Here is a 25,063-nt window from a genome sequence, read left to right as displayed (position 1 = left end):
GGTGGCCAAACAGCTAGCCGGGCAGAAGCTGACACTGTGCGACTGCATAAGTACAGTGAAGGAAGCTCCAGCAGTTCCAACAGAACGCCAGCGTTGTTATCGCTGCCTAGAGCGAGGTCATCTCGCGCGTGATTGTCGTTCGTCCATTAGTCGGCAGAACATGTGCATCCGGTGCGGCGTTGACGGTCATCGGGCCAAAACGTGTAACGCCGAAGTGAAGTGTGCCATCTGCGGGGGTCCCCATCGCGTCGGCCATAGCACATGTGTTCGTCCGGCATTGCGTTCACCCTAAGAATCCTACAGCTAAATGTGGATCACTGTCGGGCAGGACAGGACTTAGCGCTTCAAGCAGCGAGAGAACATCGAGCCGACGTCCTGCTTCTGTCTGACGTGTATAGGCCGCCCTTGAACAATGGGAATTGGGCGTACGATGCATCGAGAAGTGCGGCAGTGGTGGCCACTGGTTCGCATCCTATCCAGCGGATGTGGAGCTGTGCAGTGCCCGGATTGGTGGCCGCCCAAGTGGCTGGGGTCACTTTTATCAGCTGCTATGCACCTCCGCGTCGTCCCACACTTGAGTACGAGCAGTTCTTGGAAGCCGTGGAACTTGAGACTGCCTCCCACTCCAGGGTCGTCATCGCCGGCGACTTTAACGCTTGGCACACGGAGTGGGGCAGTGCGAGGAACGAACCACGCGGCGAGGAGCTGCTGAGTCTGATTGACAGGATGGGACTCGCGATTCTCAACCAAGGCAATGAACCCACCTTCATTGGGAGAGGAGCAGCTTTATCCAGCGTGATTGATGTCGCCTTCGCCAGTCCGTCGATTGCTCGAGCCGACACATGGACGGTGCTTCCGTTCGCCAGGTCCGATCACCAGCTCATCAGGTTCGAGGTGGAGGGGCCAGCTCAGTCGCCTCAGCAGAATCGGTCGCACCAGTCGTCTCGTCGCGTTCCACCAGCTGGCCGGCAGCGCGCTCCATGCGCTGGCAAGCGGTGGAAGATGACTCAGTTCAACGAAGAATCTTTCCTCCACGCGCTCGAAGATGTTAACTTCGCTGAGCAGGCTGCGACTGACACCGGTATGGTTGCAGCTTTGACGAGGGCGTGTGACATCACCATGCAGCGAGTCTCTCGGTTGCACAGTGACCCTCACCGCAACGTGTACTGGTGGTCGCCTGAGCTAGAGCGGCTTCGTGGGAACTGCCTGGCCGCGCGAGAGCGGACAAGGCAGATCATCGACCTGGAGGAGCGTAGCGTCGCAGCTGCTGAACACCGCACGGCGAAACGGCTGCTCGAGAAGGCGATTCGTGCCAGGAAGCGGCAGGCGTTCGAGGAGCTCATCGACATCGCCAAAGAGAACGTCTTTGGTGCTGGGTATAGGGTGGTGATGTCCCGGCTACGTGGCAAACGTGTGCCGCCCGAGACTGATCGTGCCGAGCTGGAACGGATAGTTTCCGATCTGTTCCCAACCCACCCACCGGTCTCTTGGCCAGACTCTGGCGATGCGGTTCCTGCGGCGGCTTCTGCTGAGCCTACCGACGCGATTCCTGAGGTCACTCCTGGGGAGCTCCTGGCCATTGTTGCGGATGTGGCTACGCGAAAAGCTCCCGGCCTGGACGGGATTCCAAACGCTGCGGTAAAGGCGGCGATCAGAAAGTACCCGGAGGCCTTCTGCCGCTTGTATCAGGACTGTCTGTCCCGCGGGACGTTCCCGTCGCAGTGGAAAAGACAGCGCCTGGTACTGCTGCCAAAGCCTGGCAAGCCTCCGGGGGAGAGCTCTTCATACCGGCCACTGTGCATGTTAGACGCACTCGGCAAGGTGCTGGAACGGCTGATCCTGAACCGTCTTAATGCGCATCTTGAGGACCCTGACTCACCGCAGCTGTCCAGTGCGCAATACGGATTCCGACGAGGGCGCTCTACAATCAGTGCGATTCAGCGTGTTGTCGACGCGGGCAAGACGGCTATGTCGTTCAACCGCACCAACGCCCGTGACAAGCGCTGCCTGATGGTCGTGGCCCTGGACATCCGAAATGCCTTCAACACGGCCAGCTGGCAATGTATTGCCGAGGCGCTGAGAGATAAGGGAGTCCCGTCGCAGCTGATGCGGATCATCAGATCATATTTCGAAGGACGCAAGCTGCTGTTCGACACCAGCGATGGCCCCGTCGAGCGTCACATCACCGCCGGAGTTCCGCAAGGGTCCATCTTGGGTCCGACCCTCTGGAACGCGATGTACGACGGGGTACTCGGCGTTGCACTACCGCCTGGGGTTGAGATCATCGGTTATGCCGATGATCTGGTCTTGCTCGCCCCAGGCACGACACCGACAGCAGCAGCAGCTACAGCAGAGGAAGCAGTGTCAGCAGTAGACCGGTGGCTGCGAGAGCATCACTTGGAGCTGGCACATGCGAAGACGGAGATGACGGTGATATCCAGCCTGAAGCAGCCTCTGCAAGGGGTTACCATCACCGTTGGCGGTGTGGTCGTACCGTTCTCACGCAGCCTTAAGTACTTGGGGGTACGGATACACGACCACCTGTCATGGGTGCCCCACGTCTCATCGATCGCAGAGAAGGCAACCCAGATTGCGATGGCGGCGTCACGCCTAATGCCAAACCACAGTGGCCCGAGGACTTCAAAGTCTCGTTTGTTGGCTGCAGTAGCGGATTCCACCATGCGCTACGCTGCACCTGTATGGCATGGCGCATTGGACAACCGCGAGTGCCGCAGGTTGCTGCAGCGGGTACAGCGTAGGTCTGCGATTGCCGTGGCGCGAACGTTCCGGACGGTTCGCTGCGAGACGGCGGTAGTATTGGCCGGACTCCTACCGATCTGCAGCGCCATTCGAGAGGACACTCGAGTCCACAGCCGCCGCGGAACAGCATCCAGCAGGGATATTCGGTTGCAGGAGCGGCAGCAAACCATCGTCGAGTGGCAGTCAACGTGGGATGCAGATGCCGCCGCCGAAAGTGCCTCCAGGTACATCAAGTGGGCACATCGCATGATCCCGGATATCCGATCGTGGCAGTCGCGGAGCCATGGCGAGGTGACGTTTTACCTGTCTCAGATACTCTCCGGACACGGGTTTTTCCGGGAGTATCTTTGCAAGATGGGATTCACCTCGTCTCCGGACTGCAAATCGTGCCCTGGCGTAGTGGAAAGCACCGAGCATGCCGTATTTGAGTGTCCTCGTTTCAACAACATCCGGGGGAGGCTACTGGAGGGTGTTGCTCCAGAAACATTGGTCGACCACATGATCCAGTGTCCGCAAAACTGGAGCAATGTGTGTGAGGTCGCCAAATCCATCATGCATGCGCTCCAGCGTGACTGGGACGAAGAGAGGCAGCTGATGGCCTTGCAGGATAACAACTCGTCTGCAGCCGACCGTCCAGACCCCGAGACCACCCGACGCAATCGGTACGACCGACGGAACGAGGCCAGGCGCCTCCAAACAGTGGCAGCAAGAGAAGCACGGCGAGGTGGACGGCCTCCACCCCCACCCCCGTCACCAACAACGGCTGCCCGACGAGAGGCGATTCGAGCACGGGTCGCTCTATGGCGAGAGCGCCATAGAGACACCGTTAACATCCGGGCCCTTTTCAATCCGAATGCCTCCAGCGACGAGGAGAGCTTCGATGAAGAGGAGCTACACTCGAGGGGCCTAACCCCATCCGAGCTGGCAGCGGCCAGCGAGGAAGAGCGTTCGAGGCGCTAGGGGGTTTACGATTAGTAATGGAAACAGCGGGTTTTCATTACTAATCGAATGAAACTAATGAGAACAAAAAAAGGAAGGTCTTCTTCTTAGACAGGAGCGGGAGAAAATTCCCACAGGGGAATACAAATGTACTGCCGCTGAAAAAAACCACTTCTGGGCAGAAATGCGTGCAGATAAAAGAAAGGTGAGTTGAACAATCTGTAAGGCCACAACGGTGGACAAAAAGTTACCGCAGAAAAGAACCCTCGCGGGAATAGTACTGCGTGTGACCAAGGAGAGGAATTTGTAAAATTCGTGGATTGAATAAATTCCGCCTAAAAAAAAAAAAAAAAAAAAAGCCTGTATGGGCTTGCAGATACTTCAATCAAAGGGTTGGGGCGCATTTGTTTACCTTTCTGATCGCTTGGAAGAAGAGTCAAAATTTTCTCATTATTGCCGGATCCGGGCGTCGGTTTCAAACGAACACATTTCCTGTCGATGAATGAAAAGTGCAACTCAACCGACTGAAGGGCCCCAACTCCGTACTTAACGCCGAGCAAGGCGTCATCGTCTTTTCGCGTCTTTATGTCTGTGTGTGTGTGTTTCTGGATGTAGAACCGTCGACAAGAGCAGACGCTTTTCTTTCCGGTTGCGAATGTAACGTAGCACTAAGAAACCAGTGTGTAATAATCCCTCCAAAACATACAAAACACGTGTATGTCTGTCTGTTCCCTGGTGATTCGTTTCTCATTTACCACATCATCGTTTAATCCGATTAGTAGTCAGACACGACATGCATATCCAAGGGAACAGTGGACAGCAACGACTTGATGTTAGAAATGTTCTTTTCGGTATGAAAACGCTTCAAAAATGGAGAGCAAGCAATCAAAAAATGTCCGCCGAACTACGGTTAAATAATTTACCATTGTACGACAGTACTCAATTCACCCGAGGAACACAACAAGGCATGGAATAGATCGAGTTTTCTGACCTCTAAAACTACTGAAACTTGAAGTAGTAATGCACTCGATTGGCAATAGATCGTTGACCTTTTAAAGAAGCTCACATGATGTAGTACAACGGGACGATACGATAACACCGGTCTGCAAGAACACAACACCCCATACCATATGGGTCAGTAAGCATCACCACAATCCGGATTAATGTCGTATCGGACATTGCACATAGTTTTTGGTGGTGATGTTGCTTTTTGCAATGGTGTTACACTTTCGAGAACAGCATCGTCTACGAATAAAGAGGATTCGATACAAAGTCAAATACACATATCGATGACATGTACAGATTGAAGGTAATCTACTCGACAGCTAGAATTAAAAATTTTTAGTTGTGAGGAATTTAACTACAAGATTTAGGCGGATTATTGGCAAACCGGTATAAGTGGCGACAGCAGCACCGGTCTTCATATGGCAGGACCGGAGTTCAAATTCCACCTACCTACGTACCGTTTCTCAGTAGTGAAAGGACCGACTATCCAACTACGTAGTGTCAAAAAATTTCGTATTATTTTGCTTTCCGGTATGACCTCATATGTCGTAAAGCCACTTAGAAGATGTAGGCAACAATCCTGCTTTTGTAGAATTGTTGAAATATATTGAAAAAAAAGCTTAGTCGTCCGGTCTGTCAAGCAATATTCGAGAATCGTGTATTTCTGTCCATTAATAATAAAATAATCTTCTGTGTAAACTAGTGATTGGCGCCAAGGAGCGCACTCACTGAGTCATTTACTGAGTTATTACAAAAACTTCACTGAACAGAGTATCAATTAAGTGGTAATAAATCTAACAACCTTTTTTGTTGTCTAAAACTCATTCCATCAGTAATGTTCCAATCATCCCCGAGCATCAATCACTTGCGATTGTTTCACTGGCACTAATTACACCTCCCTTACGGAATCCATACACCTCCAGCGTTGCGGAAAACTCTCTATGTTCTCCCAAACTGTACAAGGTGTGGGACACACGATTCTTGTCCCTCGAATTTGGTATTACAATTTTACATCGTTCCGAACCCTGCGTCCTGGTGTAGGTAATCTCTTCCTGTAGTTCCTTACTTGCGTTGTGATTCACATCAATCATCAACTGTTCTGGATAGTCTGCTGATGCTGTGTAGCGCAATTTGTCCAGCAAGAAATCGCCTAAAAGTTGATGGCTATAGAAGGAAGATCACGTAACATTTTTTAATACACCAAAACACCTTACCGAAAACACGTTTTCCTAAGCCAACATTGCACAATCCGTTGACGAAAGAAATTGAAATCAATCCAAGGAAAATTACCAACACTGATCGGTTCATTGTGACGGTTAGGTAGGGACTGAATGATTGCTGCTGTTATTCCGGTATATGAAGTGTGCAAATTGGCGATTTCCTTATCAGACTATTAGCTAGGGTCAAGCGTAAAAGTAGCCTTTCTAACAAAATTACGATTTGTACGGTTTTTATTTGGCAAAGCGGACATGTCAGTCGCAATACAGTTGTAGCAATCTTGAGGCTAATAATCTGAGCGGTGTGCCTAGAGTACTGGTACTTTTGTAGAGTGAGGTGTCCAATTAGCGTGCCAGCATTCGTTCGTAGCATGTGAAGCATCGTTTGTAGCGTCGTGGCGATTAGGCGGCACGCTTGGTGAAGCTCTTAAGCACGTTTAACACAACCATAAGATGGATCATTTTAGGATAGGAAAGTGTCACTGCTTGGAGATCCGTTTGGAACACTCATGACACGACACCGTCTTTTGGTATACCTCACTAGAAAAATCGTTTTTAAAAACTATGCTTTTGAATATTTGCAGAAATTTAGGCGCAACGCAACCACAGTTCATTGGTTTGGAATTTCCCCAAAATCGACCAATTTTCGTTTCCACCCTTTACATAAATAATAAAATGCTCTATTGATGTATTGCAATGTGCAAGATGAAATGCTACACTTACCTCCGGTATGTCATCCGGCACCTTGCCCATCCAGGACAACGACAGTATCGGGCAGTCGCATCTTGTGTTGGAGTTTTTCTCAAAATGCAAATGCATGTTGTTGTCGGCGGCCTTGGCAGTGTGCAGAGGGGGTGTCACGTGTACGCTGCTGCCCTCTTCCACATGCACCACTTGTCACTTGTCACTTGGCGTGCCACACGAACCGATTCAAGACATTCACAATTGCACCACGAAACGCACCGGACCCAGCACTTCTTGCTGTTCCGATTTCACGAGCTGTCGAAGCTGTTTGTTTGGAGAGCAAATTTTCTGATGAAGGGAAAAAAACACGGAAACACTTGTCAGAAGCGGTTAGGACGATGGTAACACTAGTCCGGATTGTACCGGTGTTGGGGTTATTCTCGGGTCCCGAACTGAACGAATTGTTTCGGCACTACACCGTCAAATGTCACTGATTGTTACTGCTGATTGCTTATAACCGGTGCCAATATTCACCCGATGAAGGACATCTGTCTCATCTGTTGAACGCCGTGGACACTTTGTCACTTTTTGTATGTACCAGGTCACTGATCACTTATCGAATTTCACCTGTCACAGAGCTAGCAGATCCCTAACTTGTCGATAATACAAATGAACAAACTTATACCCACCAAACGAGAGTGTAAGTTAACGAAAACGATTGTCAACTCCAACCGGCAACATGTGCCCCAACCTGCAACACCCACGAAACGCAACCGACGCGCAATGTTCAGATGCTTCGAACCTTCAAATGTATGCAGCTCGCTATTTTTGGCTACAAAGCGTCATTAAAGCGTCAATGTCAAGGCATCGCGTAGCACGCTCATCTGTTTCCCTCTCGACGGTTGATACTATTTTCGCACCCAACGCGATCTAGTAAACCACGGAATCGCCATAGACATTAGTTTTCTTTTTTTATTTCTTTCGCCCGCATATTCTTCGTATCTTAACGGATGATAGGTAATTTATAATTAATTGCCATTGTTCCATAAATTGTGGTGTGCAAATTAGCTACCACAGACACGTCCGCATGGGTGGTGCTGTGGCTGTGGGGGGAGAACACAAGCTTGATTAAACACAGCTCAACCACAAATGACGTTTCGTTGGTACGAAATTAGTGTCGTATATTACTGACTGTGCCACTGTGCATACATTCAAGTGTATCAGGCACGATTTGACGATATTAACCATTACTCACTGGCACCGCAGAGCTACGAGAAGGCGTTGGGAAATCGCGATTACAAGAGGTTCTACAGACAGTATCCATTATTTACAGTTCGTTAAGTAAACTGATGCTTTGTAGACTAAAATCGATTTTCTTTTACCGGATTCAGAAGCCACGACAAAAAGGACACTCTTTGGAAATATTTTCCTTTCTTTCCTCCACAGGCGCGTAAATGTTATTCTGATGTGTATCAAAAACGACTTCTTGTGCAGAAAACTTCTTGTGCAGAAACTGCAGAAAAAAATTTATTCATCTTCGATAGCAACGCAACTTCCGCCGTCAGCTTGTCATTGTTAAGGTTGGATGATGCAATAGAATTGAGAATATATTGCTTCCTACATCCGGCAGCCGTTATTGGAATGGATGTATGTGTTAAGATAAAAACACGCTGCGGGAGCTTTTTGCTATGCACATTAGTCGACTTGTGTCCTTCCAATTTCTGCCACCCGAGTAGAAATTTCTCGAGTGTGTCCAGTTGGGCTGCTGAGTGGTCGCTTAATTAAATCGTTATGCAAATTCTAGGCAGACACCCATGCCAAAGCTACTACCACTGCGACTGACATTCTATTTATTATTCTGTCTCATTGACAAAGCGCACCGTTTTCGCTCGCATGAGCTACCATGCGGCTCCATCGCTTAAACGTACAGGCTAAAATGAATTTTAAAGTCTCTAAAGAATTATATTTTCCAGCGAAATGTGCTGTTTGGTGCAGCTTTACGCTTTGAAGCTGGTGGTAAATATAGAATATGCTGAAAATAACAACACAATCAAAAATCCTGATCGTGTCAAGACTTCAGATCGAGAAGAGGGAAGGAAAAAATGGCCGCATTTGTTGTGCCCGTACATGGGGGATATTTGCCACCTACACTGGCTGCTTGGCAACGGGAACCGTCTAGAGTTCATCAGCCGTTGGAGAAGCCAACACGATACGGTGAGCTTGGCCCGGAGAGACGGATAAAAAGATGGAACAGTGGCAGTGCAGGGAAAATTGCAGGAAAATCGACCATCCGGCACAGACGATGGTGTCATCGCATGAATAGCGCACCGGATCTTTGATATCATTTTCTGACGCCCACATGTGTAGAGTCTCTGCGAGGGTGTAGATAAGGAGTGTTGCACAAGACGATCCAAAGAAGCATCGGGTATGGGGTTTGATGTTAGCTTTAGCAAAAAGCTATATTAGATGGTTATTTTATACATTGAACATTCAATGGCTTGGTAGCTTTTTCGTTCACCTCCAAAAAGTGTTGAGCTTTAGCTTAACTTCAATTACGTTTCTCGCTTTCGCTTATCTCATTCCACTCGCCACCGATCAATCATCGGAACGTCAATTGGAAAGTTGATCCATTTTGAACGAATCGCCCAGTCGTTCTCCGGCCAAACAGACATACATACACACAATACTTTTTTTTCCTCCTTTTCCGTTAATGTGTAGGTGTACGTCGGATTGGTTACAGGGTTAAAAGCTGCCACCTCTTTTGTCGTTATCGGAAAATTATATATATTTCTCATCAGTCGCTCCATTGCTGCCATTCCTGGCTCGGCTTTTAATGTGGATAAAAAAAAAAACACTTACACACACACACACTGTAGAAAAGGATATTTGAAACGAGTCGTAATGTAACGCTTCACGTAACAACGTGCAAATCACACCACAATCCGATAACAATAAGCGACCCTCGTTTAGCAAGTTTTTCCAATAGATAGACCTATTGAAACGATGAGATTGTAAACGAGTTTCATAGAAAAAATTATAAAAGATTTTACATAGATTTTGTGTTAAGTATCGATTATTGAGTATTAATATATTCTACGGTAGGAATAAATTGTAAGTACAGGCCTAATTGTAAATATAGGGCCGACTCGGAGACGATGTTGGCAACGGTCCTCCCCCGTAGTGAAGACTATCCTAGTACGCGATATCAGCAAGTCTAGTGAGCCATTCGATGGCTGGCGTGGCCTTAGATGGTCGTTAGGCCTTATAAGTAGAAGATTATTTTATCAAATTTTTCTTCAGCACAAATTTCCCAAAAAAAAAACTGAAACAAAACGCTACTGAACCACTAATTTTGCTGCAACATCGATTCGACTCAATCGGAATGATTGATTCGTATCTGATACTAACATTCAGGCCACCCGGTACTGACACAGTTCTGGACGGAATGGTATCATGGCCAAAGTTGGCGTGAGTGACTAGTGCATTTTTCACCTTTTTGATTCTTCCATTATGAGGCCGCATGGTGAACTTAATGTTCCAAAACTGTTCTTATCCATAGGTTGATTGATCGCTTAATATAATTATAGATACATATCTAAGATATCTGATACTGAAAATGAAAGGATCCAAAATTGGTTAATTATGAAATGGAAAATCGTCTTGGCTTAACGACCTGTTAAGTCAGGCTAGAAATCTAATGGCTTACGAGACTTATCGATACCACGCAACTGGCCAGTCGACTGACTGACTGAGTAGGATAGACGGTCCAGCTGTGTCGTGTCGTGGTAAAACAGGATGACCCATAATAAAGAAATGGAAAGGTAACAATCGGATTCAGCATTTCGTCTTTGCATGGCAGGACCAGATACCAAATTCCATCTGGACTATCTCCCTGTACGATAGACTCACTCAAGTAATGGTTTGAGGACTTTTCCAAGAGGAAAAAAGGAACTGAATTTAATACTAAAAAAAATCATTCAACGAAAAACCCTTGACAAACTGTTTCTACAAATACTGAGAACAATCAACAGTGAATAAAGAGCAAAACAAACAGCGTCCATTACGCTGTCGCCATATTTTGCACACAAGCGCACACAAATTTACAAAACCATTCATCTCAGCATCCTTGGATATCTGGTTTTCCATCTCTCCCTCTCACTACTACGTATCATACCTTGTCCGAACATGTCAAACAAGTTGCCTTGTACGTTTGTGTGGTGTAAGAAAAAGAAGGTTTACAAATCCTCTACGGAGCGCAGCAGCACGCTCTCGGTCGTGTTGCTTTTTTTGGGGGTCGTGTTGACAACCTTTCTCGGCAGGTCAGCCAGCAGCCGATACCGACACACCCGAATATCATCCCCAGCGTGAAAAATTCCACCTCCACCTTCCATAGTCTCCCGTTGCGCGAGATGTTTGTAGTATATTTGGACGAAAGTCCGATACAAGTGGGATGACAAATTCTGTTGCGGTGGTGATGTGGTTATGGCCGTAGTAACCTTCAGAAAATCCCCGTCCCGCTTTGACAAGCACAGATCGTGGACGTCATCATCGAAACGGGTATCATGTATCGTTGGATTCGGGAAGCGGCCTGGTCTAGAGTCTAGATATTTTTAGCACCGAATTTATGGTAATGAACTTACTTTCACGATCAATTCTAGGGCAGCGAGAACCGTGGTGTTTCGAAAAGAAAAAGTTCACGAATCTATCACATTGATGTGATAAAAAAGGGCAGAGCTTTATAGCTGTCATTGCACAGCTATAGATCTACTCGCTTTTGTATCGTTTCTACGGGACGTCCAGTGTGCGGCTTCGTGTTTGACAACCAAAGATGGATCCCAGCTACCGGACCACGTCTCCAGTGCGCCGAGTCCCAGAATGTTACGCAATTGCCATTTAATTATGTTCCGGCCGTGGGAAAGAAAATCCAATTCCACAGCTCATAACACTCTCTCCGGTGGATAAAGCGATGGGATTCTACCCTCATCGGACTAGTCTCTATGGAGCGATTCTAACCCGAACATTGTGCTGATGTGCGAAAATCAAGAACCGATGACTTGTTTTTGGCACCGTTCCGGGATGTCCGCTCACATTATTCATAGCATAGTTGGGAACTCAATCTAGTTCCCTTGGTCGATGATTTGTGAATCAATCGTCGCGTGGAAATGCGCCATTCAACACGATAAGTATCTGTTTTCCTTTTTATGTTTGTTGAGTTATTTTTGTAAATCGTCATGCCTTAGAAAAAAGTCTGTCTTTCTGACACGTCCTGTTTATCGCCGCTCTTCTTTTAGATATTACACATCATTTGCTGCATAACGTAGGCAATGAAGGATCCTTTTTCGCATCTTTCGAGGCCCCATTACCACCGACGGTTTGTGACATGCAAAAACAGTCGTTTATAAACTGAATCCGCAAACGATAAGCGATGGGATAGGGTGGTGGTAGGTACAATTTGGCGCACAACAATCGACCGACCGGCCACCCAAGCGTGTATGCCTTCCCGGCACGCAACGGAACCAAGCCCCGTCACAGCGAGCAGCCGTAAGGTATTTATCGATTTAATAACAATCCTGTAGCTAAAAATAAATTATGCATAAACTTCACTTGCATATATATTTTCGGTCGCTTTATAACCGACCAGGCGTCCGCGTTCTGGGCGCTGCTGTATCCTTCTTGCTTCCTGTTCGCGAGGTAAAGGAGAAGAACAAAAAAACATATACACGGACACGGAGTCACGTTAAGGAGGTCGGCGCCGATTTCCTTTAGGGCGGTTTTAGGTTTTTTCCCCGTCGTTCGTTACACTACTAACCACCACACACATACGCACGCAATCCTAGGGACCAAACACTTGCACACACACACACGCACATCACAACGGGAATAACACAGTTGATGTGGTTTCGACACATGGAAAGGTGGTAGGCAAGCTACAAAAAATCATCCGAAAGAAAGCAAAATCACTTTCTATGCACTCCACTGACACCTGACAGTTCCAGTTTGTAGTGGGATAAAATTGTCAACGGAGGATCTGTTTGTTTTTTTTTAGTTTCGTTTGCCTTGTGCGATTCATTCATCCATGGCAAAGGAAAAAGCTCACAACACGCACACACACACGCGCGCTCTCTCGTGCCTGTAATCAGAGTGGTACGATTTGCTGGACGTAGTAGCCTGGAACATCCTTCAAAATCACCTCACAGCACCGTAGTAGGCGTTTCATTTGTTCTCTTTCTTTGCAAAACGATCCGCTAAAAAAACATCTGTTTAACTACAAAACCCCATCCTTGGGGGATGTTTTCCGATTTTTTTTGGCCAGCCGCTCAGCAATGTTTTTGCGACAGTAATGAACGTATTGATAAAAGCAACACATAAAACCACTTTGCTGCTGCAATTTTTCCCCACCCGGGTGGAAAATTTTCCTTACTTACATTACACTACACTACGACAAACTGCACAAACAGCTCGATTTTGCCTTAAAAATCCTATAGCCACAAATCCACTGCTCTACACTGATGCTGGTCACTCCCCGGGGTGGAAGGTGTACCGAAGAAAGAAAAAAAAAAACCTTTCCCGTGACACTCCCGGTGGATCCGCGATATTATTGCTACTACTCCCTAGCTTGGCAACGTTAAATCTGCAACTGTGCGAGCTGTGCCAAGATTTTCCACCAAGCGCTGCGCTCACCCGCGAGTTGGGAGAGCGAATGTGTGTGGAAAATTTGTTTGAGAGAGCGCGCGTACTTGAACACACGCACACAACGAAGAGAGCTTTTGGTAGTAGATTGCTCGTTTGTATGTGAGTGTGTTTGGGCGCGATATTGATTTTCACTTTGACTTTCCACCATGCGAAAGAAAGAGAGCGAGAGCAAAAGGGCAAGACAGAGAAGGAGTACGATGTTTAGGGAAATTGGTTTTCATGTGACGGAATGATGCCGCTGCATCGGAGGTGTGGGAAGCCCGTGGGTGCGGCTCTGGGAAAGAAACAAGTTGCGCACGTGGGGAGAGCGCTACGATACAATTGCTCACTCTCACCCGTTTTGCTCGTTTATTCCCGCGGAAGCCGGGTGAAAACTAGTTACATGCTCTTACACGGAAGCGAAAACCCTGTGCCCTGTGCCGGGGATGGGGATTTCTTTCCGTTATCAGGGACAGGAGGTGGCGAGTGCTGCTACGCTACACCTTTACACGCATGATGCCACCTGTTTTGTTGGGCAACGTGTTTTGCTTGTTAATTCGTTTTGAAAATGTCACCTTGTGCTGCGCTGGGAGGGTGGCGAAATCGTATTAGAAGGACAGGACAAAAATATATATCGTAATTATTTTAAATTAAATATTTCTTCTTATAGTCCGTTAATAACTCTCTTCGATTAATTTACAATTTTTGCTTTGCTAGCTAGTAGTTTTACTCGTATTTTACCAATCATCTTTACTGGCTCTTTCGTGAATAAAACCGGTCGTAAGCATCCGTCGTTGGTCACTTGATTGGTTCCTTGCTACGTTGTCAGATCTACTTTGATCAGAAGGATAGGATTTTTCCTGCGTCGACGAGGGCTAACTCCTACCAGTGGATTCGCTTACCTGATGACAACGCGTTGGGACGACTGGCGTCACTATGGTCGGAGAGTAAACCTTTTTTTCGTGGACTAGCTAGGAGAAGTTTTTAACCGCGAACCAAAGTTCAGCCAACGACGATTCCCCCTTATTTTTCCGACGGAGTGGAGAAACACTGACGGAGTGAGGGAGCGAAGCTGAGGACGCTGGGCCAACGCCGAGATTTGGGGATTTGGCGACAACCGTAGACAAAGGCGAAGTTTCAGGGTTTTCCCAAATCGCAGCGTTGGCCCAGCGTCCTCAGCTTCGCTCAGGTCGGAGTGTTAACCCTTTTTTGCTGAACTAGCCAGCAGAAGTATTTAAAAAATATTTAAAAATCACGTTAGAAAAACATTTTTTCAACTAACCGTCAATTCGGCAAGTCCATGAAGCTTCCCATCGTGTTTCTCTCACTTCACGTAGTGAGGTGCTACTATGAGTGATGGAGGGATTATTATTTACTTTTTCTGTTCAACACAGAGCAAATCACAGCTGTTTAGATAACAATTCTTGGTCTAGTTTTTTTAAGTAAGTACTACAAACAAATGCGTACGTTTAATTGAAATATCAACATGATGTGCTATATTTTTGAAACTTAATCATTCATAATTGCTCGCTACAAACATTGATAACAACCAGTCACTGTTTCGGTTTATCGTTTTCCTTTTCAAAAAAATATTTTTATCTATCCTTTTCTTTGTATGCCGTCCTTCTACACCGATTTAAAATTTGAAATTTTAACAACTGTTATCAAATTGCCTATCGATTACGTACAATCACCTGGATCAAATGCATATTTAATTGGCAAAAACGGTTGCCTTACGCTCCGCTCTCCTCCCTCTTACCCCCGCGTATTATTGTTGATCAAGGTCCGATTGAACGGTACATCGGAAATGTTCACACACTCCAGCTCGTGCGTATCTTCGTTAATTCCCACCACCATCCGCAGGTTAGCCAGATGGCAGAGCGAGTGCTCTTTGTTCAGTACGGCACACACGTTCAGAAAGCGTACCATCCCATCCGGACACTGGTTCTGCAGACAGACCGGAGTTTTGCCATTCGGTTCGATGTAAAGTATGTTGCCGGATGGACAGTATCCTTTAGTGTACATCTGGTAGCACTGTTGCGTTTGCGGATGGTACACGTACGCTGTGTGGGAAGTACCGGAAAGTGGAGACGGGGGATTTTTTGTTGAGCTAAGCGCATCTAAAACTCACAACCGCTGATAACGCTGGCTTCAAGAACAGACACACTTACTTGGCTTACAATCACAAACCCAATCGTTCTCATGGTCTCCCGGATAGAGGATCTCGTTTTCTGCGCATTGTTTCGGTATGTAGATCGGTGTACGGTTCTGCAAAAGTTGCGGATGAGCGTTGGTTAGCGAAATAGCGAAATAGGTTAGTTACACACTACTATGGCCCCCGTGTACTTACCCGCGCGTTTTGCTTCAACTCGACGGCCGACTGTTCGGCAGGGTACGCAAACAGTTCCGTCCTGTTTTGCTGGGTATTTTGTGCAACAGTATCAGTGGCGGGCAGAGAGCAACACCCAGCGATAAGAATGCCAAAGCAGATCACTTTGACGATGGTGTCGAAAATCTGTTCCGATCGTGTCATTGCTAGCGACTCGCTTCCGGCCAAAAACTAGTGTGACAACTGCGTGTGTATGTGTGTATGCGTTTGCGGGTCGATTGTTGTTTTAGCACGCAATCCGCAATCCTCGCTACTAGACCGGCTTCACGTAAGAAACTAAGTCGCACAACTGCCCGTTCTCTGCAGGCTCCGGAGGCAGCAGCAGCAGCAAGATCGCGATCGTACTGGCCCGACTGTGGAGCAACAACGCACGCGGAGAAAGATAGACAAACGAGCGAGTGTGAGAGAGCCGAGAGCGCGTTGATAGTGCCAAAACAGGCCTCAAACATGGGGGGAGAGTTCCCGGGTGGGAAACCCCTGACACTGCCACCTAACCTGTCCGGTTTGTCCAGCGAATAGGGCTGGCATGGGAGGACGAGGAGGCAGGGTGGTCCAAGGGAAGGTAAAGTTGTTGTACGGCGAGGCTTCACACACAAGGGCGCAAAGCTTGCGGACGCGCAACGACGACGACCTTCGCCGAGACTCGTCTCCGTCCGTTTGTCCGTTCGTTTATGTGGATGCGCGCGTTGTGGAAGACTCGTTGGACAACTTACGTCACCGATACCGAAGCGGATTGGGTCGTTCTAAGTCAACGTACCGCGCATATCGATACCGGGAGGCGAAACTGGTTTTTTAGGTTTGCTATTTGTTATTGAAAATTTAACTTAATTCGTGGCGATCGTTAACACTAAAGACTAGTTGGATCTCTAAAGTTACAACAAGATTTCTCATCTATACGTTTGAATAGTCCAGCAGTCCATTGAGAATTGTCTACAATAAGCCACTAAAAAGCCTGATGGAGCTACATCGTGGCCGGCACGATTTGCAATAAAAAATCTGGAAAACCCCAAGTGGGAAAAGATATTACCCACAGACGTCATTCTACGAATGATACCCTATTTAGTTTTAAGCCACATGAAAAAATTTTCATACACAAAAATAGAATATTTTCTTCTTCAAAAAACAATTTAGAGTATAGAACCGGCTTGTTATTAAGTTGAATTAAGTTAACGTGGCACCTCCCACGAATTAAGTTGACCATATAATACAAAAATTCCTTACAACAATCAATGTATTCGATCGGATGGCCCATGCTAGTGCGTTGAGGGGTAGCTAATATTTTCTTTTTTGGGAAGCAAACATACAAGGAAAAAACCCCATGGCATTGATTAGCGAATGATGCTACTTCAAACCACTTAAATTGGCTACACTACAACAGAGCAGAGAGAGAGAGCTGAAGGAATAAAACAAAAACATTTTTTTGCATCGCTGCCATTACTTCGTTGCGATCTTGTAATCGCGCGAAGAATCCCTGAGGATCGACCAAACACACACACAAACACCCCCGGATGGTTCGGAGATCGTGCACGATGGTTTCTCACCCGTATACCACACAACACATCCCGCGTGTACAGTCGCAAGCTGACCGGTAACTTTAACGGATCGGTTCGAACAGAATTATGGCAACGGTACGCTTCCTGGTGGTGTGTGCGGTGGCTTTCGGTACGGTGCTACTGCTACAGCAAACGTGCGGTGGTGGACAAAGTTACGCCCAGGAGCTATTTGCCTTTCCGGCGGATGTGGCCGTTAGTCCGAGCTTGGAAAATGCCCGTGTAAGTAGTGACCGTAAGAAGCAGTGAAACAGCCGCGCAGTTACTATCAGCAGCGAAAGGTCAAGGAAGAAAATTAAACCCAATGCGTGTGTGTTATTGGCAAGGTTTTGGTTATAAAAATTCTATGCAAATAATACGCGCAGATCACCGGAAAGGAAGTTAAAACTGGTATTAGAAGTCGTTAGTAGAGCGGTAACCCATACTAATGACCTGTTAGCCTTGAAAATCAATAATGAATAAGTCAAGAGAGAGGAAAAAAAGAACCGATCAATCAAAAATAGTCGATTAGTTGCCTGCTGTTTGTTTGAGACTCGCCTTAAGGAGAAACTCATCATTTGACCTAAAATTTGCGATGGAAGTGAAAGTTTGCAAAATCGGTCGCGTAAGAGCGAAAGTTTCAACGGTCATTAATGTGCAATAATATGCGTTTTTTTCTGTTTTTTTTTTTTTAATAAGAATCGCACACCCGTTTACATACCGGGCAAATGTAGCACGAATGAAATCCTCTATCCTGGCGATCACGACAACGATTGGGTGTGTGACTGCCGACCAGGTATGTAGGTTCTTCAACTCCCTCATATAGCCCTTAACATAGGCTGACCAGACGTACCGTATTTAGCGGGACAGTCCCGGTTTATAACCAAAAGATTTCCCGTCGTATCCAAGAAATTTCCCAATCTGTCCCTTAATTTGATATCCTGGCCATTATATTTTAATTTGAATTTTCCACTTCAGTTTCACTATTCACAGCATTTTCGTTGTTTGTCAAGTTTGTCCTAAACAAACTTCAGCACGAATCAAATGCGAAGCAAAAATGACCCACGTGCTTTCCCAAAAATTTTAAGAATTTTTTCAACAATTAATAGTATGTGGACAAAAGTAAGTGGCGTCTTAAGGTCGAATTCGAGGTATGAATTCTTGTCTTCTTTAAAAACACTCCCCGTATCGTTTTTTACTGCTATATGTCCCCGCTTAATCATCAACTTCGTCTGGTCAGCCTACCTAAACAATACCAAACGGATTGCAGTAACATGGTGCATCCCAAATCTTTTACCAGGATACGTATACTCACCACCGCAGGACAGCTGCTTTCCACTCTATCAGCAGGGATTCTGTAAATCGGGCGAGTACGTCGATCTGGCGCGCCCCTCGATGATCGTGCAATGTACGCGCAATGTGTGCGGCGGCAAAAACGAAGTCCCGTACAAAGGGAAGTGTGTGCAGCTTCATCGGAATAATCGGATGTGTAAAATTGAGAAACGCGTCAGCTGGGTGATTGGTGTTAATATTACCACACTCGAGTTGGACTGTATTAAGGGCACTACGGAGATGCTCGAGCTGACAGTGAACAATCGTAATATGGAGGATGAAGATGATCAGCAGCAGCAGCAACAGTCACAGCAGCCGCAGCAGCACCAACCGATGGCAATGAAGTTTAATCCGGTGTTTTTCGAAGGTGTTCAACTGTGCCACACTGGCACTAAAGCGATGTACAATGGGAAGTGCCCGTAATCGTCCATCACGAGTACGCGAGTGTAATTCCCTTTCAGGTGGGTTTTCAGTATAAACTTCAATAAAGCTAGAGTCACTTCGAAACCGGTTACCGCGCCTCCCATCGCTACGAATCGGATCGTTTCTTCACCGGTTCGGTGGCCTCCTCGACCGGATCGTCTTCATCTAGAGTGCGCATAAGGCGCTGCTTGTGCTTTTGACTTTCCACCGCCTGCATAAACGGTGACTGATGGAACTCAGACCAGTTGATAAATTCATTAAACAGTGTTAGCGCCTGCATGGGCGTCAGTTCACCAAACTCGGTGTAAATGTTCATGTTGGTCGGATAATCGTTCGATGACAGAGGCATCGATTTGGGCAGCTGGCTCGGTAGGCACACAGCCGGTGCGGTTCCTTTTTTCGTGGTTCTTTTTCGCGTATAGTTAGCGTTTAGGATTAATCTTGCTCCACAGTGTGGTATCCAGTGTCTGGAAAGAGGGAAATAACGTAAAAAGGTTCAAAATAATCGCAATGCTTTCGCGCCATTTTTCTATTACTCACTCTAGCGATGGGATTATTCGATTCCGTCTGCTTATGTAATGTTGCGTTACGAACGAAGCAAATAGGCCGAAATTGTCTGGAAGTAGATGTTCGTGCAAATTTTGCCTTGGTACTATCTTCACCAAACACCACTCTTCTGCACCATCCTCGATTAGCTTTTGGTGCAGGGTACGGACTTTTTTTGTGCTGCCCGCGGTGTACCAGGGCAGCAAGTGTTTGCGCGGTATTTTTCCCAACAATTCGTGCTCAAAGTACACCTGAAACACGACCGTACATCCCCGGTACAGTTTGTATCCGCCGTCTTTGGTTGCGGCTATTTGCTGTAACACAAAAAGGGGGTTTTGGTGCTCATTAAATGATTTGTTTTTTCTTTGTTTGAAGGTTTAAAGGCTGTTTTTCTTACCGCGTATAGTAACGGTGACATTGCGAGAAACATCTCGTACCGTCCGAGCAAATAAAATTCCGACTGATGTGTGATCGAGTTCATAAGATAGCGCAAAAACTTTATCGTTCCTACTATGGAAAACAATCGGAAGGCAACCTCATCCGGCCACTTCCTCTGTGGTATGCCGGCCAATAGTTTCAACACCCGTCGACCATTGTCCTGTCCGTCCAGATACGACAATCGCCATAATCCATTGAAATCTCCTATTTGAAGGGCATCGTGCGGTAATTGGAAGGATGATCGTAGCCGTGCTTCGAAAGCGGATTCCGTTTCGTAAAGGCGCAGATTGGTAATATTCCGTTTCAGCAGTTCCTTGGTAAGCAGACCCGGGCCAGGATTTATTTCCAGCAATGGTCGATCGGGTGGAAGATCGTGCGCTATAATGTCCGCAATTCGTTCTGCCGTTGCTCGATTTGCGATGTAAAATCGTTCCGTGTTAAGGGAACTTTTACGCAGTATCGATGATGGGAAATGTTTCAGCACGGACGCGTCCATCCCTTCGGCGGTTTGAAAGTGTTCGAGTATGTCCTTCGGTATAGCATGTTCGGCACTGGTAGTGGATGTGATTATTGCTTTTGGTTTACGACCACGCGATGGTTTGAGCTGAAGCGCTGCGGCATCGTTCACTAACGTTCGGTACAGAAATGTTGAGTTGTTTCGCCACCGGGGAAGGATGCTCCGTAACATGTGTAAGCTGTTGCCGGTCATTGTGACACCGGTCATGTAACTTTTCTGCTTAGCACGATGTTATGATTCGATCAACGAGTTTATTCAATTGTACGGTGTATTATGTCTAATGTATTTATTCGAATCTACATATTGTTGAACTAGCCGGCACCGGGAGTTTCTTGATAAATGCTCGGTTTATTTACAAACTTTATCACGGAACGGTATCAATTTGTTTTGATTCAGCAGTCATATTGATTTTGTCAATGGGCAGTTTACATCCTACATTTATGAGAGTTCGTTGAGTACTTGTTGATCACGATGTGTACAGAAAAGTTTGATTTTTTTTTACTTTTTTGTTAAATTACTCAAACTATACCCAAGCTTTTGTGCTACTTTGGGATGGATTAGCTAATTAACTGTTTTCTACTTATTAATAACAATTAACTAGCATTACAAAACAGAAAAACTCCATCTACTAACCTTGTTCGTTTACCACCTAAATTCTGCTCGAATTCGGAACAGTCACAACAACTGCTCGAATGGTTTCGTTAGGACGTGGCCGAATTAATACCGATGCAATTCCACGCGTCAACAAAACTTCATTAAAAACGTAACATCGTCCAGCGCACATCGGTTCCTGCGCTTATTCTGCTGCCGCGTCTAGTTGTAAATACTGTCGAGTGTGTGGAGCTTGCGGACACAAATCACCGTGCCCCATCGTAATAGAATCGTATAACGATGCAAAAGTTTTTCGTGCTATTGTTGCTGGCTTTGCCCGCCGTCCTGCTGACGGTTAATACCGGTAAGTTGGTGTGTGCAGTGAAAAGCGTGTGCGAAAGATAGAGGCAACAGCGAAAGTGTGTTGTGGCTCAACGTGGCACACACCGAGCGTCCCAATAATCTTGTGGAAAGTGGTACTGATCCGTTTATCCATTTACTACAGGATCTAGTCCGTTCGCCTTTGCCGCGGAAGATGAGCTGGACGAAGAGCTGGTCGATGTGGAAACGGAAGATGCAGCCGTCGTGGCCGACGAAACAGAACCGGAGGATGAACCCGAAACGACAAAGTCACCGGATGCGGACACGTACTTGCTCTTCACGCGCCCACTCCATGCGACCGGTTCCCAACTGGAACTGCCCGCTGGCTATCCGGTAGAGTTTTTGGTCGGTTTCACGAACAAGGGCGAGTTTGAGGATTTCGTCGTCGAATCGGTCGAAGCATCGTTCCGGTACGCGATGGACTTTAGCTACTTCATCCAGAACTTCTCGGCCGTTCCGTACAACCGTGAGGTGAAACCGGGTCATGAAGCGACAGTTTCGTACTCGTTCCTGCCAACCGAATCTTTCGCCGGACGTCCGTTCGGGCTGAACATTGCGCTGAACTATCGTGATGGTCGCGGCAATCAGTTCAGTGAGGCGGTGTTTAATGAAACTGTTCAAATCACCGAGGTCGATGAAGGACTGGACGGTGAAACGTTCTTCCTGTATGTGTTCCTGGCTGCGATCGTGATTTTGCTGCTGGTGCTCGGTCAACAATTCCTGGGATCGTACGGCAAGCGGAAACGTCCGACGGCTGCCCGCAAGGTGGTCGAAACTGGAACGACCAGCACGAAAGACGTAGACTACGAATGGATCCCGCAGCAAACGTTGAAGCAACTACGTAAGTAGATCGATTAGAGATAATAAGAGAGAGAGTTAAAATTTAATTGTTAGCTGGCGTATTTAATACATAAATCTTTTTTCGCCTTCCTTTCTACAGAAAACTCTCCCAAGGGTGCTCCCAAATCGTCGCCGAAACAGAGTCCTCGGCAGCGAAAGGCGAAAGCAGGCGTTCAGTAATAATCCCAACTATGCCGTCGTGTGACAGCGAAAGACTCGTCAGCACACGCTATTCCATTCCATCCTCCGGAACTGGATCGTGTGCACACCTTTATCATCTCCACCCCTCCTACCACAACTCATCCCTTTCCCGATTTCCGTTTCCCAGCCACAGTGGCATTTCGCCAAGGAGCATCGTATCATTTCCTTTAGTGATTTACGACGCAGCGTCACAATCATCTCTTCCCCCTCCAGACTGACTCCTGCGCTCAGTAAACTTAGAATAATCCCGCATGTACACTGGTGAAACTGCAACCGAATGAGAATGATGAGAATCGTACCAGAAGAAAGGGGAAAGGTCATCCCATTTAAAGGCAGCAATGGCTAATGTTAGGAGCTTCCAGCAGGAGCAAACACACAGAGGAACACATTCTGAATAAGGACATTCGGAAACGCATTTAGCGCTTCCCGCCCCGTGTGCTCGTTCGGTTGAAATTATATTACGTTTGCTCATAATTCCGTTTGTTCCGTCGTCGTCGTTGAGCTGTGTTTCGAAATCGACCCAGTCAACGATGCCGCTCGTCATCATCACCTCGGCTGCAAAAGCACAAAAAAGCAATGGAGGAGCAAAAACTTTACTCAGCGGAGTCGATAGGGAAATGTGTTTTCTTTCTATATCCGTGTAGTTGAACTGTTTTACTACTAATTTAATGAAATGAAAAGTGCGTGAATACAGAGAAATAAAAGAAAAGGAAAAACATACCAGATGGACGTGTCCTATTAGAGAAAGTAGTAAAAATTGAGCTTGTAAAAGATGTTGACTTGCTGGCGTTACGTTGTAACTATAAATTATTTGAAATAGCTGTAGGGGAATGATTACAACCGGTTTAACACGGGTCACAATCTACATCAGCTTCAAAAGCAGGCTGTCTGTAGATCGCCAAAAAGCGCCATCTATTGATGGGTGTCTGAAGTGCTAGAGCTTGCACACAGGCTAACAGTTCAAAACAACGGCTTTAGACGGTGCCCGCGTGACATGGTTTTACCGTTGGCAAGGCCCTTTTTACGATAAGGTTTCAGCTGTGGTCATGAGGTCCCTTGGAAAGATACTAAATATCATTTGAAGACGGGGTTTCTTTGTAAACGACGTGGTCCCTGAGAGACGCCTATTAACTCAAATAATGATCAAGGCGAAAGCGGCGACGAACTTCAAGCGACAGGATCAAGCAGCGGGGAAATTTACCCATGGATGGAGTAGGCGACCGCCAGTGGTGCTCGCTTGCTACAGAACCTCTTTAGCTTAGAATGGTTAGTCTCCCTCCCTGCCCGTCAGAGCTGTTATGAAACAAGTACGAACCTCATCTGTGATCCACACAGGGCCTCGTTAGTTGCCTCTTACAAGCCCTCAGATCGCACGCAGAAGACCACGCATCCAATGGTATGCTGTACGCCCTGATCGGACCAAAAATGAGCGATTTATCGCTGATTTTTCGCATAAAATTTCTTTTTCGTAGGATAATTCAGCGGCTGGTAGAGGGATCGGGTTGAGGTGTTCCGCAAAAAGATGCGCGGCTCCTAGACGCATCCAATGGTATGCCGGACGCCAGGATCGGACCAGAAATGAGCGAGTTATCGCTAGTTTTCCACGGGAATGTTGTTGTTTTCCACAATAACTGGGAGCGGAGTGGAGGGATCGGGTTGGGGTGTTCGGCAGAAAGATGCGCGGCCCCAAGACGCATCCAACGGTATGCGGGCGCCAGAGCCAGACCAGGAATGAGCGAGTTATCGTTAGTTTTCCACGGGAATGTTGTTGTTTCCCGCTATAACTGGGCGGGGAGTAGAGAGATCGGGTTGATGTGTTCGGCAAAATGGTGCGCGTCTTAAAGACGCATCCAACGGTAGGTCAGTCATACCGATTGGCGGAAAAATGAGAGAATTATCGCCGATTTTCCACGGGAATGCTTCTGGTTGAATTTTCCGGTAGTTAGTGGAAAATCCCCCTTAGTCTCCTTCGATATTGAAAACCACGTTGTGGAGGCCTTTTTATACGATATTTAAATAAAGAGACTAAAATGAGGATGAATAACTTAAAATTGAAAAGCGATCTTAAAATGTGCCGGAAAAATATTTGACATGACAAAAAGAAAACATATTTTTGGCCACTTTTAAAACTTCCATTTGCTACCTCCTCGGATTCATGCTGTCCTGTTACTCCTGGTCGAATTTTGCCGCATCGAAATTGGGTCGATTTTGGTCGAAAATTTGCCACTCGGAGCGACTGGTAGTAACAGGAGAACATGAATTCGAGGAGGTAGCAAATGGAAGTTTTAAAAGTGGCCAAAAATATTTTTCTTTTCGTCATGACAAATATTTTTCCGGCACATTTTAAGATCGCTTTTTAATTTTAAGTTATTCATCCTCATTTTTGTTTCTTTCTTGAAATATCTTTTAAAAAGACCTTCAGAACGTGTTTTTTAATTTCGAAGAGGACTAAGGGGAATGTTCCAAAAACCACCGGAAAATTCCGCCAGCTGCATCCCCGTGGAAAACTAGCGATAACTCCCTCATTCCTGGTCCGATCCTGACATACAGCATACCGTTGGATGCGTCTTGGGGCCACGCATCTTTTTGCTGAACACAT

The 25,063-nt window shown here is 46.7% G+C and overlaps 5 protein-coding genes and 1 pseudogene across 5 annotated transcripts in view; 3 read left to right on the top strand and 3 right to left on the bottom strand.

Moving 5' to 3' along the window:
* LOC126556667 (uncharacterized) overlaps positions 1-6,793 on the bottom strand; it is a 31,518-nt gene extending 24,725 nt beyond the window's left edge. The window contains exon 1 of the mRNA XM_050212077.1: positions 6,645-6,793. Within this exon, the coding sequence (XP_050068034.1) occupies positions 6,645-6,740 (96 nt within the window). The 5' untranslated portion in view covers positions 6,741-6,793. The remainder of the gene's footprint in view (positions 1-6,644) is intronic.
* The window catches only part of LOC126557240 (nicastrin), a 380,964-nt gene that overhangs the window by 193,239 nt on the left and 162,662 nt on the right, over positions 1-25,063 (top strand). The window lies entirely within an intron of this gene.
* Positions 15,033-15,811, bottom strand: LOC126560078 (uncharacterized). Its single transcript, XM_050216238.1, has 3 exons — positions 15,628-15,811; positions 15,449-15,545; positions 15,033-15,340 (listed from the first exon to the last, which is right to left on the bottom strand). Exons 1-3 carry the CDS (start codon positions 15,808-15,810, stop codon positions 15,033-15,035), a joined length of 588 nt encoding a protein of 195 aa, XP_050072195.1. The 5' UTR covers position 15,811.
* Positions 16,114-18,950, top strand: LOC126560076 (uncharacterized; annotated as a pseudogene).
* LOC126557897 (dimethyladenosine transferase 2, mitochondrial) lies at positions 19,057-20,658 on the bottom strand. The gene is made up of 3 exons (XM_050213807.1): positions 19,894-20,658; positions 19,491-19,810; positions 19,057-19,417 (listed from the first exon to the last, which is right to left on the bottom strand). The coding sequence occupies exons 1-3, from the start codon at positions 20,656-20,658 to the stop codon at positions 19,057-19,059; spliced, it is 1,446 nt and encodes a 481-aa protein (XP_050069764.1).
* On the top strand, positions 21,335-22,524 carry LOC126558711 (translocon-associated protein subunit alpha). The gene is made up of 3 exons (XM_050214765.1): positions 21,335-21,406; positions 21,548-22,264; positions 22,364-22,524. Exons 1-3 carry the CDS (start codon positions 21,343-21,345, stop codon positions 22,441-22,443), a joined length of 861 nt encoding a protein of 286 aa, XP_050070722.1. The 5' UTR covers positions 21,335-21,342; the 3' UTR covers positions 22,444-22,524.

This window comes from Anopheles maculipalpis, chromosome 2RL (genome assembly GCF_943734695.1).
Source record: "Anopheles maculipalpis chromosome 2RL, idAnoMacuDA_375_x, whole genome shotgun sequence".
In the NCBI taxonomy this organism is placed as follows: domain Eukaryota; kingdom Metazoa; phylum Arthropoda; class Insecta; order Diptera; family Culicidae; genus Anopheles; species Anopheles maculipalpis.
The sequence above is the reverse complement of the archived record's forward strand: the minus strand, read 5'-3'. Positions and strand labels throughout refer to the sequence as shown.

Coding starts and splice junctions, on each gene's coding strand:
- LOC126560078 (XM_050216238.1), bottom strand. CDS start 15,810: ATGACACGATCGGAACAGATTTTCGACACCATCGTCAAAGTGATCTGC. Junction 15,546..15,627: donor AGTTGAAGCAAAACGCGCGG/GTAAGTACACGG, acceptor CAACTTTTGCAG/AACCGTACACCGATCTACAT. Junction 15,341..15,448: donor GGTTTGTGATTGTAAGCCAA/GTAAGTGTGTCT, acceptor CTTCCCACACAG/CGTACGTGTACCATCCGCAA.
- LOC126557897 (XM_050213807.1), bottom strand. CDS start 20,658: ATGACCGGTGTCACAATGACCGGCAACAGCTTACACATGTTACGGAGC. Junction 19,811..19,893: donor TGTCACCGTTACTATACGCG/GTAAGAAAAACA, acceptor TTTGTGTTACAG/CAAATAGCCGCAACCAAAGA. Junction 19,418..19,490: donor CGAATAATCCCATCGCTAGA/GTGAGTAATAGA, acceptor CCCTCTTTCCAG/ACACTGGATACCACACTGTG.
- LOC126558711 (XM_050214765.1), top strand. CDS start 21,343: ATGCAAAAGTTTTTCGTGCTATTGTTGCTGGCTTTGCCCGCCGTCCTG. Junction 21,407..21,547: donor CCTGCTGACGGTTAATACCG/GTAAGTTGGTGT, acceptor CATTTACTACAG/GATCTAGTCCGTTCGCCTTT. Junction 22,265..22,363: donor GCAAACGTTGAAGCAACTAC/GTAAGTAGATCG, acceptor TCCTTTCTACAG/AAAACTCTCCCAAGGGTGCT.